The 17619-nt window shown below is 42.5% G+C and overlaps 1 protein-coding gene and 1 pseudogene across 8 annotated transcripts in view; one reads left to right on the plus strand and one right to left on the minus strand.

Annotated features, from left to right (window-relative positions):
* Positions 1-17619, plus strand: part of herc1 (HECT and RLD domain containing E3 ubiquitin protein ligase family member 1) — a 92728-nt gene that overhangs the window by 33014 nt on the left and 42095 nt on the right. For 6 of the 8 annotated variants that reach the window (XM_085350481.1, XM_085350525.1, XM_085350502.1 and 3 more), the window contains exons 22-30: positions 7944-8115; positions 8746-9082; positions 10106-10226; positions 11116-11167; positions 11902-12167; positions 14752-14967; positions 16760-16880; positions 17121-17358; positions 17439-17611. In XM_085350481.1, coding sequence (XP_085206607.1) covers positions 7944-8115; positions 8746-9082; positions 10106-10226; positions 11116-11167; positions 11902-12167; positions 14752-14967; positions 16760-16880; positions 17121-17358; positions 17439-17611 — 1696 coding nt within the window. The remainder of the gene's footprint in view (positions 1-7943; positions 8116-8745; positions 9083-10105; positions 10227-11115; positions 11168-11901; positions 12168-14751; positions 14968-16759; positions 16881-17120; positions 17359-17438; positions 17612-17619) is intronic. The other 2 variants (XM_085350508.1, XM_085350496.1) reach the window with 2 other exon arrangements.
* Positions 549-2987, minus strand: LOC146640233 (zinc finger BED domain-containing protein 4-like; annotated as a pseudogene).

Below are 17619 nucleotides of genomic sequence, written 5' to 3' on the forward strand. Positions count from 1 at the left end.
TTGGAGGGAAACTCCCACTGGGTTTAAATCTGGGACTCTCCACCATTTGACCTTAGAACTGAAGAAGCTTCTCAGATGAGAGTGAAACATCTTCAGTAGGGATGCACCGATACCACTTTTTTCGGAAAACGAGTACGAGTACTTGCATTTCAGTACTTGCCGATACCGATACTGAGTACTTAATAAAAAACATGATTTAAATTTACAGGTAACAGCTTTAGTCCTATAATTTAACAAAAAAACAAGGGACTGGTTTGGAATTAAGAACATTTATTTAAAATGAAAAGCATGTTGTATGCAACATATTACAGAATAAATAATGATGAAAAAAAATGTAAACAGTGACAGTGCAACTCAAGTATTGTTTTCAGTTTGTTGTAAACTCTGCCGCTTTGGACAACACAAAGGGCATTAATAAACATCTTTGCTATTTAGTGCACAATATTTGAATAAACTAACAACATCCACCAACATAGAACTGTGGCAGTCAGTGCAACTGAGGTAGGTATTAACATCAAGTCTAAGACGACTCACTTAATGGAGCCTATTTAGAAAAAGTGAGTGGCAGGTTTTTTTTAAGAAAAGTAAGAAAAAAGTAGCTTTTCTACATTATCAGCAGTCAGACTGTTTCTGTTTTCATCTATAATATGTGACAATGAGCTAAAAAGCCTTTCACTTTCCACACTGCTACATGGGGCTGAGAGGTATTTACGGGCCATTTTAGCCAAAGTGGGGAACCTGATTTTGTTGACACCCCAGTACTTCAGAGGACTGTCTTCACGAGGGCTTGGGGCCTCTCCGAGGTACGTGTCGAGCTCAATGGCAGCACCTTATGCCAGCGGCTGTGCTGCCTGGGGCTGCTCCTTAGCAATTTCATCAAATACAGTGTCCAGACTGCTGCTAGTGCTGGCCTGGGCCTTGAGGAACAGTTTAGCAGGAGGTTCTGCAGCTCTGCCCGACTCCCCTCTGCCTCAGCTCTGGACATCATCTGCAGCTTGGCCTCTGGAGCAGTGTTGTTAGAGAAGAAGCGATCTTTATACCTGCACAAAATTTATGAATGTGTTAATATGTGGAAAAATAGGACTGATTTTAGTTTCCCCTAAACCACTGTGACAAATGCCAGCCATTTGACTTTCTGGTAGTAATAAGGGAAATGTATTTCATATTATACACAGTGGGGCAAAAAAGTATTTAGTCAGCCACCGATTGTGCAAGTTCCCCCACCTAAAATGATGACAGAGGTCAGTAATTTGCACCAGAGGTACACTTCAACTGTGAGAGACAGAATGTGAAAAAAAATCCATGAATCCACATGGTAGGATTTGTAAAGAATTTATTCGTAAATCAGGGTGGAAAATAAGTATTTGGTCAATAACAAAAATACAACTCAATACTTTGTAACATAACCTTTGTTGGCAATAACAGAGGTCAAACGTTTACTATAGGTCTTTACCAGGTTTGCACACACAGTAGCTGGTATTTTGGCCCATTCCTCCATGCAGATCTTCTCGAGAGCAGTGATGTTTTGGGGCTGTCGCCCTGCAACACGGACTTTCAACTCCCGCCACAGATTTTCTATGGGGTTGAGGTCTGGAGACTGGCTAGGCCACTCCAGGACTTTCAAATGCTTCTTACGGAGCCACTCCTTTGTTGCCCGGGCGGTGTGTTTTGGATCATTGTCATGTTGGAAGACCCAGCCTCGTTTCATCTTCAAAGTTCTCACTGATGGAAGGAGGTTTTGGCTCAAAATCTCACGATACATGGCCCCATTCATTCTGTCCTTAACACGGATCAGTCGTCCTGTCCCCTTGGCAGAAAAACAGCCCCATAGCATGATGTTTCCACCCCCATGCTTCACAGTAGGTATGGTGTTCTTGGGATGCAACTCAGTATTCTTCTTCCTCCAAACACGACGAGTTGAGTTTATACCAAAAAGTTCTACTTTGGTTTCATCTGACCACATGACATTCTCCCAATCCTCTGCTGTATCATCCATGTGCTCTCTGGCAAACTTCAGACGGGCCTGGACATGCACTGGCTTCAGCAGCGAACACGTCTGGCACTGCGGGATTTGATTCCCTGCCGTTGTAGTGTGTTACTGATGGTGACCTTTGTTACTTTGGTCCCAGCTCTCTGCAGGTCATTCACCAGGTCCCCCCGTGTGGTTCTGGGATCTTTGCTCACCGTTCTCATGATCATTTTGACCCCACGGGATGAGATCTTGCGTGGAGCCCCAGATCGAGGGAGATTATCAGTGGTCTTGTATGTCTTCCATTTTCTGATGATTGCTCCCACAGTTGATTTTTTCACACCAAGCTGCTTGCCTATTGTAGATTCACTCTTCCCAGTCTGGTGCAGGTCTACAATACTTTTCCTGGTGTCCTTCGAAAGCTCTTTGGTCTTGGCCATGGCGGAGTTTGGAGTCTGACTGTTTGAGGCTGTGGACAGGTGTCTTTTATACAGATGATGAGTTCAAACAGGTGCCATTCATACAGGTAACGAGTGGGGGACAGAAAAGCTTCTTACAGAAGACGTTACAGGTCTGTGAGAGCCAGAGATTTTCCTTGTTTGAGGTGACCAAATACTTATTTTCCACCCTGATTTACGAATAAATTCTTTACAAATCCTACCATGTGGATTCATGGATTTTTCTTTCACATTCTGTCTCTCACAGTTGAAGTGTACCTCTGGTGCAAATTACTGACCTCTGTCATCATTTTAAGTGGGGGAACTTGCACAATCGGTGGCTGACTAAATACTTTTTTGCCCCACTGTATATTGCATACATTTGTATTTGTGTATTTTAATTACAAATATATAATATTTCAGATGTAAAATAATCTTACATTTAATACTGTAGTTTATCATTGAATACCTATAGCACACAGCCTTTACCTTGGGTCAAGTATGGTGGAGATGAAGTACAGTGGGTTGGTCTCGACATCACTGAAGCTCTTCTTGACAGCTGCCAGTAAGGTTGCTTTCATTGTCTTAACGCCGTGGTCCTCGTCTGTTTCTCTGTTTAGAAGTCTCACTAGCACAGTCACAGCTGGGATGACATCAGAGGCTAGTGCGTCGTAGATGCTCTCTCTTTTAGTTAGTTCCTCAAAGGGGGCGAGGATGGCAACAGTCGTCTCCATAAGAGCCCATTGGTGAGCGGTGAGATAGTCAGGGAGTTCGTGCTCGGACATGCCCAGCACTCGCTTTTGCTCAATGAGGGACTGGAGCATGTAATACGTGCTGTTACAGCGCATCTGTACGTCCTGCTGCAGTCTCTTTATTGGCTGGTTGAGCTGTCCCTGAATGTCCTCGAGGCGGGAGTAGGCTAAGGCGGAATGTTTAAAATGCCCAACTAGTAGGTAAAGTGGTCGCCCCATGATCGGAAGGTCGGCGGTTCGAATCCACTTAACGGCTACCCTGAGGTACCCCTGAGCAAGGTACCGTCCCTACACACTGCTCCCCGGGCGCCTGCTTAGTGGGCTGCCCACTGCTTCACAGAGTGAATGGGTCAAATGCAGAGAAAAACAAGTAATTTCCCCATGGGGATCAATAAAGTATCCATTATTATTATTATTATTATTATTATTATTATTATTTTCCGTCCCACTGCTATAGCACAGTACGTTACTGTAATCTGATTACTTTTTTCAAGTAACGAGTAAAGTAAGGGATTACTATTGCAAAAACGGTAATTAGATTACCGTTACTTTCCCGTAGGAACGCTGTGTTACTGCGTTACTAAAACCGTGATTTTTTGCGAGAATGTCTCACGATAGTGACGTAAGCGAGTGCGCCGTTAGTGACAACAGCTGTGTGCAGATCAACAATGGATCACATATCGAGTGCGGGAGAGAGTATGAGCGTGCAGCGTTTAAAGCGTGGAAGTACTGACCTTACTTTGAGTTTGATTCCATAAAAAGTGACAAAAACATTAGTGTCCATTGTGCGCGGGAAGAAAACTTCTTTTTACAGCGAAAAAACCCCCTAAACTTCCGAGCAAGCACGAGTGCGCAACGACGTAATGGGAAACTCACAGAGAAACTCGCGGATTCTTCAACTGACCGCGGCACACCTGCACCAGGGTAAACCTCCGCCTACCCCACTCCTGCTTTACAGGTGAAAATAGAGCAACAGGACCGCTGAGTCTTTGACTTTATTTATTTTCTGCTGTGTTTTACTTGCATCTATTTGAAAGACTGAGTGTAAACACAAAAAATATTTTATTTTATGTGCTGGAATGTGCAGAAAATAGGTTTAAATGTTAAACTAATTTCTTCCAGTCAGAGAATGTTGCATATAATTAAATTTTTGCTTCATGCATAAAGTTAAAAGATTAAAACTGATAAAACAAGTTTTAAAAAGAGACTTTTCCATTTGATTACATTTTGTATGATGGATTATGTAGAAAAAGTAGAATTGGTCTGAAAGATCTATCGCTTTATCACCTCTTCAGGTTGTAAATCGTGTTTTTAAAAAGTAACTAAGTAACTAAGTAATTAATTACTTTTGAAAATAAGTAATCAGTAAAGTAACAGGATTACTTTTTTGGGGAAGTAATTAGTTACTGATTACTTTTTTCAAGTAACTTGACCAACACTGGTGGTGACCATGGTAGCCATTTAGAAGTCGGCCATCTTGGATCCATTTTTTGTTTTTTCAATAGGAAGAGGGCCATGTGACATATCAAACTTATTGGTAATGTCACAAGAAAAACAATGGTGTGCTTGGTTTCAACGTAACTTTATTCTTTCATGAGTTATTTACAAGTTTCTGGCCACTTATAAGATGTGTTCAATGTGCTGCCCATTGTGTTGGATTGTCAATGCAACCCTCTTCTCCCACTCTTCACACACTGATAGCAACACCGCAGGAGAAATGCCAGCACAGGCATCCAGTATCCGTAGTTTCAGGTGCTGCACATCTCGTATCTTCACACCATAGACAATTGCCTTCAGATGACCCCAAAGATAAAAGTCTAAGGGGTCAGATCGGGAGACTTTGGGGGCCATTCAACTGGCCCACGACGACCAATCCACTTTCCAGGAAACTGTTCATCTACATCATCATGTAGCAATTTCAAATATCCAGTGGCCTTGAGGTTTCCATTGATGAAGAATGGACCCACTATCGTTGTGCCCCATATACCACACCAAACCATCACTTTTGTTGTTCCAACAGTCTTGGAGGGATCCATCCAATGTGGGTTAGTGTCAGACCAATAGCGGTGGTTTTGTTTGTTAACTTCACCATTCACATAAAAGTTTGCCTCATCACTGAACAAAATCTTCTGCGTGAACTGAGGGTCCTGTTCCAATTTTTGTTTTGCCCATTCTGCAAATTATGTGGCCGATCTGGGTCATCCTCGCTGAGATGCTGCAGTAGCTGGAGTTTGTAAGAGTGCCATTTGTGAGTAGCTAATATCCGCCCAAGGGATGTTCAACTTCAGTCCAACACTGAACCAGTTTCACGAAACTTAGCAAGCAGTTTGCTGACTGTAGCATGGGAGATGGGTGGTCTCGTAGGGCGTCTTGCATTGAAATCTGCTGCAATGACCCGGTTACTGCGTTCACCAGATATCAACACAATTTAGATCCGCTCCTCACGTGTTAACCTCTTCGACATATCAATGGCTGTGAACAAAGAGAAACTTGTAAATAACTCATGAAAAAATAAAGTTACGTTGAAACCAAGCACACCACTGTTTTTCTTGTGACATTACCAATAAGTGTGATGTGTCACATGGCCCTCTTCCTATTGGAAAAAAAAGTTGTATCCAAGATGGCCGACTTCTAAATGGCCACCATGGTCACCACCCATCTTGAGGAGTTTGCCCCCTCACATATGCTAATGTGCAACAAACAGGACTTTAATATCACCAACCATTCCCATGTTATTATGGTGTATCCATATAAATGGCCCACCCTGTAGATATGTTTAGCTCTTTCGGTGATTCTATAAGATTTTTATTTAATGTCATGCCTAGTAATCTTTTTTCTTATTTCAAATCAGCTGATTCAGTATTGTACTGACCAATGGCCACATGAAGTCTGTGACAAAAACACTGCATCCTCAACCACCAAGGTATTAGCCCCGTTGTCAGTCGTTAAAGCGTCAGGTTGAACTTCCAGCTTGTGAGGGCATCCTGCAGGGCTTCAGCTATATGCTCTGCGGTGTGGTCTTGGGCTGTAGTCACATTCATGTATGGCTCACAGGTCCTGCTGGTCAATGAGACATTTTGGTGAGCATATACTTTTGGCCGTACTTCTCTTGCAAAGTACTTTTGACTAGGTATCTGGTATGTTCGGTCAGTGTTTTTAGCAGCTGTATAAAGGCCTCTTGTTCCACAGTTGAGATGCGGACCATGTCTTTAGCGATATGATAGGCCGCTGCTTTAGTACTGTCACTCCACTTCTCATAAGGCACAGCATGGGTATGGGAGTTTTGTAATGTGGTTTGTTTCAGTGCTGGAGGCTTTATGATCTGTGATACAGCAAAGTTTCACACTCTTCATACTGCACTTTATGGCGCTGTTGTAAATGGTGGAAAAGATTAGCAGTGCTTGAAACTTTTGTCAGAACATTTTTTAGGGATTCTCTACAGAACACATTATTCTGCTGATCATCTGACATTTTGAATCCGAACCATCTCCATATACAGGGAGTGCAGAATTATTAGGCAAGTTGTATTTTTGAGGAATAATTTTATTATTGAACAACAACCATGTTCTCAATGAACCCAAAAAACTCATTAATATCAAAGCTGAATGTTTTTGGAAGTAGTTTTTAGTTTGTTTGTAGTTTTAGCTATTTTAGGGGGATATCTGTGTGTGCAGGTGACTATTACTGTGCATAATTATTAGGCAACTTAACAAAAAACAAATATATACCCATTTCAATTATTTATTTTTACCAGTGACACCAATATAACATCTCCACATTCACAAATATACATTTCTGACATTCAAAAACAAAACAAAAACAAATCAGCGACCAATATAGCCACCTTTCTTTGCAAGGACACTCAAAAGCCTGCCATCCATGGATTCTGTCAGTGTTTTGATCTGTTCACCATCAACATTGCGTGCAGCAGCAACCACAGCCTCCCAGACACTGTTCAGAGAGGTGTACTGTTTTCCCTCCTTGTAAATCTCACATTTGATGATGGACCACAGGTTCTCAATGGGGTTCAGATCAGGTGAACAAGGAGGCCATGTCATTAGTTTTTCTTCTTTTATACCCTTTCTTGCCAGCCACGCTGTGGAGTACTTGGACGCGTGTGATGGAGCATTGTCCTGCATGAAAATCATGTTTTTCTTGAAGGATGCAGACTTCTACACATCACCTAATATGCTTAATTGGTAGTAGGCTTTCGAGCCTATACAGCTTGGAGTAAGACAACATGCATGAAGAGGATGATGTGGACAAAATACTCATTTGCCTAATAATTCTGCACTCCCTGTAATTGAGCCATTATTTTTCTTTTCTTCAATTTTTGACAACTCAAAGAGCGTTCTACTACAGGTCTCATTCACCCAATCACACACATTTTATTCACACACCCACTTGCACTCCAATGGGTGCATCTTGGGCAACTCAGGGTTCAGTATCCTGCCCAAGGATACTTGGACACATGGACTGTAGTAGCCAGGGACTGATTGATCGACAGCCTGCTTCGCCACATGAGCCACAGCCACCTCTGGAATTCCCAAACAGTTAATGCCAAGTTTTTGCTAAACCTATTTATTGTGAAGGTAAAATGTGTACTTTAAGCACATGTTGATTATTTGATTTAAAACCCACTATGGTGGTGTACAGAGGCAAAATTGTGTATATATTCTGTATTTGTCCAAGAAACTATGGTCATAACTGCATACACACGTTTCCACCAAGCTTAATAGTCATATCAATGGTATCCAAAATCAGGCATTATTGTCATTTGACCAGTTTTCCGACAATCAGGACTCTCTGGACATGGACCCCCAGGAGCACTCTTTCACACGCACCATTGACGAGGAGGCAGAACTTGAAGAGAGGGTTGACCGTGAGAGAGAAGAAGGCCATCAAGAGCAAGACGATGAAGAGGATGACAGGGAGCATGAAGTAATGACAGCTGGAAGTAAGTACTCGTGCCTGTAGTTGCATGTGTGTGTGTTTAGTGTGCAAAGCAGTAGCCAATTGGAGGACATAACTGAATAAATGTTAACTTTTTAAAATCCTGTCTGTATTATTCATCTGTGTTTTTGTTGACTTTGCTTGTCACTGTAGCCTGTAGTGTTGGTAAAAGGGTTCTAGTATGAATATTATTAATAAATGGTTATTATTAATAATATTCAGGTATACTACTTAGTATAATGTATTTGGAAGTGCAGCTGTAATCTGCAACATTGTAACTGATTTCTGCATATTTCTCATGCTGTGAAGTTCTAAGTCGAACAGTTTATCAGCTAGCTTTCTCAGTAGGAAGGTGTTTCATAGCACCTATGAGCATGTGTAATCTGGCAGTTTTAAAGCTGTAAACTTCTGACATACTGTTATGAACACCTTCACTTGATATTCATGTCCTGTAATATATGGACATTTATGTGCCGAAGGCTTTGCAGTGTGTTGCTTTAGCACGGGCTTTAGTATTGAATATTAGACTCCAGTAATTCTTTGTGGCTGCTGTTTTGTCCTCTAACACTGCATCTTATTTGTGTGTCTTTTTGTGTGTGCGTGTGTGTGTGTGTATGATTGTGGCACAACACAGAAATCTTTCAATGTTTTCTCTCAGCGCGGGAGGTGGCTCGCAGTCGGGAGAGAGAGCGGGCCAGCAGCAGCACAGGACTGGGCTCCAGCTCCAGGAATGTAGGAGGAGGAGGTGGAGAGGAAGACACCATTCTGGCTCAAGAGGGCAGAAGGGGCAGTACGGGTCTTCCAGAAGGCCAAGACCTTTACACGGCAGCCTGTAACTCTGTGATCCACCGCTGTGCTCTGCTGATACTGGGAGTCAGCCCAGTACTGGGCGAGCTGACCAAGCAGAACCAGGAAGAAGCTCAGACCCAGTTAGCTACAGGGACACAGGAGTGCCTCAGCTTCATGACCAGGTCGGAGAGAAATAGGATGCTACTGTTGACATCCCTGAAAAATTGAATTCCTTTATCATTGGGCACAGTCACATTACTAAGAAATTTAGTCATTCATTGTGCATTTCTCTTTTACTGGCCCCATATACACTTAAGGGAAAACCCAACTTATTTTAATTATTTCATATACTTTTATAATGTAACATTTCAGTTATATTTAATATAGCTCAGTTTATCATTAGGTTGATATTCTATAGTTACTTTAAATCTGCTTATTTAAAGGTAGTTTGATGAAAGTGCTTTGAAAAGTGTTTCTGAGTCGTCACTTGGGTGGAAAAACACTGAATTCCTGCACCAAGCTCTTGTTAACTTTTACAGTGAAGCATTGGAATGAGCACATTACATAGTTGTACTGGAACTGTACTGACCACAACTGTAAGGCTCCACATCAAGAGCTGTCTTCAGTTAGTCATGATCTGACTAGTCTTAAGTGCCCAATATCAGTGAGGTAAGGTGACTGCACAGGACTAAAAGATAACACACAGGCTACTTTTGTTGTCTACACGACTCCATAAGTCTTTGGACAGTAATTCATTTTGTTTGTTTGTTTGTTCAGCCTTTCTCACTTGTTGTGCCTCGTATTGAGTGTGCACCTGATCAGCTGAATTAATCATGGTGTAATATCATTCCTATCATTCTTGTTTGTTAAGCCTACTGAATTAAAGTAGAATAGTCTGCACACAAAAAAACTGTGTTAATGTAACGCTGTAGCTCACATTTCAAACCATAGTGGTTTGGATCCTGCGGTGTGCACCTCAGAACCTCTCGTAGTGAACATAATTCTGCTTTACCCTTTTAATGTCAAAGTATTCCAATGTTTTGTATTTCGAGCACCGTGTTGTACTTTGTCCTTTTTATAAAAAGGGAGACAACTGATGTGGCTGTATGCGCCACCATTCAGGTGAAAATCATGGTGTTTAATTGTTGTTGTTTAGCTGTCTTGTTCTCATTGATTTAACAGTGCTGTGATATGTTTGTGTACAGAAGTGAGAGCCTGAGCGCAGAGAGCCGTTTAGTGCAGAGCAGCCCAAGTTACAGACTGATGAAGTCCAGGAGCGAGTCTGACCTCTCCCAGCCAGAGTCAGATGAAGAAGGTTACACTTTGGTAAATCAAATGCCTGCACACACTCTTTGTTACATCTGCAGTACAGTTGACAAACAACTCAGAGAACTAGTTGCTCTCCTTTGACCCACCACACACTGACAAAATAATGTGATTTTAATCTCACAGAGAACAAGGTCACAGTAATGATGGCAGTAAACACATTAACCCTTTGCCAGTGTTAATAAGCAAATCATGTTCACTGTAATGTGTCACTTGCTTCTGACATGTGGAACACTACACACACACACACACACACACACACACACACACACACACACACACACACACACACAAACTCTCCTCGTGCCGTACGACGACTTTTCTCCGTGCCCCTGGTACACTGCACAGAAAAACCTTGCCACACACAGACACACACACCGCTCGTGCCTATGGTACGACACATTTTCTTCGTGCCCCTGGTACACTGCGCAGAAACACTTTGCCCCCCCCCCCCCCCCCCCCCCCCCCCCCCCCACACACACACACACACACACACACACACACACACAAACTCTCCTCGTGCCGTACGACGACTTTTCTTCGTGCCCCTGGTACACTGCGCAGAAACACTTTGCCCCCCCCCCCCCCACACACACACACACACACACACACACACACACACACACACACACACACACACACACACACAGGCAGATTGATTCACAGACTGTGGCTGCAGTACTGGCATCTGTTAGTCCAATAATCACGCAGTTGACATTAGAATTCCACCTTTAATGTTTGCCTTCCTTCACACAACAACTGCAAAGCCCACACACATAACTTGTCCTTGAGTCTGTTTGTCCTCCACCTCAGCCGCCTGAATCTCCAGTTTACAATCACAGGTTAACATAATGTGCAAATCTGTGAACTGTTCTGTTTTTTCTTTCAGAATGGAAGAAGAAATGTTGACCTAGACTTGGCATTCTCCCACAAAAAGAGAGGTAACGACCGACCGCTAATTTGCTCCGCTAATGTTTGGAGAGAGGACAATGGTTGTTATCGTTCATATGTTACTCTTGTCTCTCTGTCTTCTGATTCCTGTACGGATAGTTTATTTGCTTCTTTTGGGGCAGTTGAGCCCCAAACACAAGAGGAACTTCAAGCAAGTAAACGATGGCATGTTTCTTCCTCTTGTTAACTCATAACTCCATGACTGTAATGCCATACCCACACCCTGCCCTCTTTGAGCCTCAACTTTTCATTTTGTAAAGAATAAAAGAAAGATAAAGAAATCAGGATCACATAAACGTCTCCATTCAGGCCATTCTTCTGCTTGCACTGTTACTTTGCACTATGATGGCTCATTCCTCGTGAAGAGTGTAATCTGTTACTTTGAAGAATTTTCATGGAACTTTCTGGGTTGCACTTTTGAAGAAGTCATCAGTGCTGATACTTTGACTGAGTTGTTGTGTGGACGCGCTAGCCTGTTTCCCATTCCACTTCTCAGCCGCAGAATTCTTCCTCAGTGTGTGTTGGATACTCGGTGCATCCATCACAGGCAAACTCATAATGGAGGCTTGCGCCTGCATGTAGACTCGGCATTTGGCCATTTGATGAACTCCGGTCGAGTAATGTAATGCGCTCCTTTTAAGTGCTTCAAAGCTACTCGGCACATCCCTCAATAGATCCCCTGTGTGCACAAATACAACAAACGGGATCTTCTTCTCCTTCTCAGGCCTCCTTCACAGCTCACCAGACTCCCTGGCTGAGTCCTGGTTTCGGGCCAAGCTGAGCCGTCAGCAGAGTTACAGTTCAACGTATGAAGAGTCAGACCTGGACTTGAGCCGATCGCTGGGCATCCACGCTCTCATCGACAACATGGTCAGCTTCATCAGTGGTGACGTGGGCTTGGCTCCAGCTTTTAAGGAGCCAGAAGAAAGTATGTCCACCAGCCCACAGGCCATTATCCTGGCTATGGAACAGCAGCAGAGCAGAGCAGAGGTGAGCGATTCCTCAGCGAGAAGTCGAACCAAATGATGGTTAATCAAAGTCAGCATAGTTGATTTTGTTCTTTTCTTCTATGAAACGTTTTTAATTCATTTGTGGAGGATTTTTATTTTTTGTACGGTTATACCTTTTCAGAACAGAGATGACAGTATTTTATACGTTTTCTTTGTCTTCTCAACAAATCAGTTGAAGACCGAAATCTGTAATGCCTGTCTCTCATTTCACTCAGTCTAAAACTGACTGATTCCTACTGACGATATAAAGACTTCGTCAAAAGTTTGGGTTTTTATTTTCTAAAGAAGAACACGTTATCAAATTTAAAAACAATTCAAATTAGTCAGATGATATTTTAAAAATGTCTCTACAGTTTTGCTTAGAGGCCTATCATCAACAGCTGTCAGTCCTCTGGATCAGTTTCCTGGTATGGCTGCTAATCCAAATCAATACATTTAAAAGGCTAATAAATTAGTAGAAAAACCTTTTGCAGTTGTGTTGCACAGCTGGAAACCATGGCACAGCATTATTTAGGTTAGTTTAGTGTCCGAAGCATCAGTCATTTTATTGTTCTCCAGTCATCAGTTGTTCTTCTGAGAAAGGAAGGCTATTGTGAGTAATTGTGCAGAAACTTAAAATCTCTTATCCATATCCCTTTAGGGAGCAGCAAACACTGAGTCTAAAATAGGCAGAAAAAGGAGTGGGAGGCCCGATGCACAACTGTGCAAGAAGACAAACATCTGAGAATGTGTCGTTTAAAACGGAGACACCTCACGGGTTGTAAACTGGCAGCTGCATTAAATAGTACCTGTCAAACACCAGTGTCAGCATCACAGTGGAGGGGTGACTTCATGGTCTGAGACGGGCCGACAAAAAGAAAAGACTGAGCTGGGCAGAACAGAGCACACACACTGGATACAGGAAAACATTATGGAAGCCCGTTTCCGCCACTAAAAAAAAAAAGATCCATAACTCAAAATTTTGAGTTAATAACTTGAAATTTCGAGTTAGTGCTGCCAATCAGTAATCTACGTGAATGACGTCATTTCCTTGTTACCCAGAAGCTGAAGCCTCAGCTACAAATGCTACAGCTAAGCTACCGGTATTACATCCAGTCGTGAATCCACAGATTGCTGAGTGTTTTCAGCCTGGCTTCACAAATGATGAAATCCCTGTTATTAGCTGAATCACATGGTGTTACTATCAGCAAACGTACTCGCAAAAGCGCCAATTTGTTGGGATCCGTTTTTGAGTGCGCGTTCCTCTGCGCCATAAGCTTCCGGGTAACAAGAAAGCGACCTCATTCACGTATATTTTTGATTGGCAGAGCTAACTCGAAATTTCGAGTTATGGATACTAGCTGTTTTGTTTTTATTTAGTGGCGGAAACGGGCTTCCAGTGAAAACATTTTACCCAGTAAACAGTCAAACTGCAGCTTGAAGGAAGACTCCATCCATGTACCTTGAAAAATTGACATCTACAATACCATGATTTTTGCACTTAAGAAATATTAAAACTATAGTTCTGCACCACACGTCTCAGGAGTTGGTCTTCAGACATTGTTTGGACAAATCTGTGTTTCTCACAAATTTGGAATCTATTTGTAGCGAAAGGGGGAATTTGTGCAAGTCATATAGAGCATGTGCAGTAGTGGTTTGGTGCCTTCCAGGTTTGAAGAGTGGTTTGCATGTTTTTAGTAGATAAAACCTGGTTTTGAAAGGACTTATTGGGCTTATAGAATTCTATGAGGAAACAGCCCTCGGCCATGACCTCAGTAAACACTATGCTATGAACAAGCACGTTGTTTAACATTTGTGCTCAATGGATCCATTGTGGATTCAGTCTCTTGCCTAACATGCTAGAGCAGTGTTTCCCAACCATTTGGAGCCACGGCACATATTTCACATTAAAAAAATCACACGGCACACCATTAAACAACAATGTCACAAAAAGCATATTGATCATTTTCCCCTGAGCACCATGCGTAGCGAAACTGGCTCGGTTTGTCCCCAGTAGACCTTTTGTGCTTTCTTCTGACCACTGCTCATCCTAAGGCCTTCATCTGGGTCAGCATTTTCTCCAGGAACCAGATCAGGCTGACTACTTTTTCTCTTCAGATATTTATCTATTGCTATTACGTGACTATTATGTAATTTCTTCTTCGTCTTCTCCTGTTTTACTGGCATTTGGCAACCCATTTAATTAGAGCAGGTAGTTGTACTCTCCTCTAGTGGAAGACAATGTAATTGTTCTGGCCGTTACTCACACCGATCGCTTCGAGTAATAATCAGGTGGAACGGCACACCTATGTGCCGCAGCACAGTGGTTGGGAAACGCTGCTCTAGAGTAGCCGGGAATTGATCCACCGACCTCCCAGTTGCTCTACCTCCTGGCTTGCCGTACCCACTCAAACACAGCTTCCTTGTAAAGACTTATTTAGGCTATACTTATTGGCTAAAAACATCTACAGCTCCAGGCCTAGTAACAGGGCTTCACAAACCAGTGTTACTGATGCTAATTACGTCTATCTTATCAGTCAGTATTCAGAATATTCATTTGAGTGTTGGATGTGTTCTGTGTCCAGCTGCGTTTGGAAGCACTCCACCAGATCGTGGTGTTGATCTCAGGCATGGAAGAGAAGGGCAGCCAACTGAACAATGCAGATCGATCCAGCGCAGTCTTCCAGTCCTCTTCACTGCTCACCTCTGTCAGGTTGCAGTTCCTGGCTGGCTGTTTTGGCCTTGGCACTGTGGGAACTGGAGTGCTGAAGAGAGAGAACGTGCAGCTGCATCATTACCAGGTATGGCTCTCATCACAGGATGAAGAATACCTCGAATTGCGAGTGTCTGGACAATTTGTGAGATGATAGGCATTATCTGTTATCTCATAGATTTGCATCTTAATGTCTTTACAGGATATTTGGCGTGTTAAAAAATTCAAGTACGTAATAGGTGTCACAGTAGTAACGTAGCGGGCCAGCCAATGAAATGATTCAACTTTGCTGTCCTTTCTTGATGGCAACATAGATCCAGGTTTGCAAAAGTAATTATTGTTAATAACGATCATCATCAAAATACATCACTGGTTCATTTGGGTGTTGGAACCACCAGGAAGTCCCGCTCGCTCTGCTAATGCTCAGAATGTGGTTCTGATCTGCAGGGTTATCTGTTCGGGGTTTGAGTTTGTCCCTTTGTTTGCTCTGCGTTCCTCCAGGCACTGTGTGGATTTCTGGTGTTTTAAAAACACAATGTATCAGCTGACATCATTGACAAACTGATTTCACTAAAATTTGTTATATGAAGCTATTTATGAGTTCTTACTAAAACAAACGTGACAATGACGTTTTTTAATCTTGTTTTCTCTTCATAACAAGTTGCCTCTGTCGTGTGTCTTATTTACGTTTTTACATTTTCATTTACTGGCCAGTATAAATGCAGATACCAATGTATTGACAAAAACCTAATATTGACCAGTATGTCAGTCAATATTATACTAATATATTAATTATTAAAATATTATTAATTAAGCCCAAATTGAAGAATTGACTCTTCTGGAGTTGATATTAATTACCTCCACAGCAATGCAACTCCAAAAGTGACCAGACAAAATCTAGCATTCAGTTGTGGCACATAAACACATAAACTGAAGGACGTGGAGAAATAGCAGCCTGAGCCTTTCTATAGCACCATATCTAAGGACTGATTTAGGGTGACCTGATCCAGCCATGCCTACAAGTTTGATCAAAAATAGAGAGGGTGTCTGTCTCAAGAGACCAGCCACATACTTTTCATTTAAAGATCACTAATACTTTTAAACTATATATGACCATTTAATATTTGTACATGGATACTTCATCATCTGCTGAGCTGAGGTCAGGGCTCTAACACACGAAACTCCATAAACTCACTTATTTATTCACAACATTGTTGCAGTTGCTCTTTGTCTGCTGATTAGACATGCAACCATCTTGCCTCTGGACAGCTGACAATTAGCATGCCTCTACGCTAACAGTATGCCAGCTAACGTTAGGCTCAAGGCCTAAAAGTCACATTTTGTTTCTGATGAAGAGTCTGATTGTATTCTCACATTGTATGAGGATTTATTTACCGAGCGTTTGAGTCCAACAATGCTAAATCACCTTCAAATTCAGTTTCAATACCATCAGTTAACAGCAGCTAACAGTGGTAAAAACAGCAGCGGTTACCAGCAGAAAGGTTTAGGATATCCTAAACTCACTTTAGTAATGCTGTCATTGGATAGAAGTGAATTCATTGACTCGTCCACTCATATAAGACACATATTGACGGGTGAGTGGTAGTGGTGAGATTTCCTTCTGTTCTTATTTTTTTTATATAAAATATTTCAGGGATTAAGTTCTGTACACTGGCACATAAACTCAGAGTGGGCTGCCTGCAGTACAAAAGGAGTTTACCGGTTCATTGTGATGCGCTGTATCCTCAATATAGGATCTCTGTATTTGTTTGACAGGAAGAGGTGCATCAGTATTTTCACCTTCAGTGTATGTGTAAAGGACTGACTGATTTGTTGTTTTGAACTCTGTCTTTGTGTGGCTGTGCGTTTGTTTTTGACAGGATGGTGTAAAAGCAGCAAAGAGGAGCCTCCAAATGGAAATCCAGACGGCTGTCCATAAGATTTACCAGCAACTGTCTGTCACACTGGAAAGAGCACTTCAGGCAAACAAGCACCACATAGGTAATCCAGAGTGCTGCTGTATAGAACTGAGGCGTGTTCACAGCTGTACTGCTTACATTTATGAAAGCTTATTAGAACTTTCAGGCGATAGCTTCACCTGCAGGTAGATGTGAAGTTATGTCTCCAATCGTGTTTTGAAAAGAGAACTTAACGGCCTTACTCTAAACCTCTAAAACACAAGGCCCAGCCTGTGAGCTTCTATTTGACCCCTTTCTTTGATCTTTTCATTTGTCACCGTAGAAGCTCAGCAGCGCCTCCTGCTGGTGACTGTGTTTGCATTGAGCGTTCGCTACCAGCCAGTGGATGTGTCTCTGGCCATCTCCAGTGGGCTGCTCAATGTGCTGTCCCAGCTCTGCGGGACGGAGACCATGCTGGGGCAGCCCCTCCAGCTCCTGCAAAAACCTGGCGTGTCTCAGCTCAGCACTGCCCTGAAGGTGGCCTCCACACGGCTGCTGCAAATACTCGCCATCAGCACGGGGTAAGCGCTCAACAAGGTGCAGTAGAGGAATTGGTAAATCAGAAGCAGTGCAACACCAGTGTCTTTCCTTGTGTTTGCAGAACATATGCAGACAAATTGAGTCCCAAGGTTGTCCAGTCACTGCTGGACCTGCTTTGCAGTCAGCTGAAAAACCTGTTATCTCAGGCAGGAGTTAGTCTCCTTCATGCTGGAAAAGAGCAGGAAGATGGCAAACATGAGGACAGCGCCGACTCTGAAAGGAAAGACTTCAGAGGTGAAACT

Source organism: Diplotaxodon limnothrissa, linkage group LG1 (assembly GCF_057381915.1).
Source record: "Diplotaxodon limnothrissa isolate DT_005_m linkage group LG1, D_limnothrissa_male_GT1.1, whole genome shotgun sequence".
Lineage (NCBI taxonomy): Eukaryota > Metazoa > Chordata > Actinopteri > Cichliformes > Cichlidae > Diplotaxodon > Diplotaxodon limnothrissa.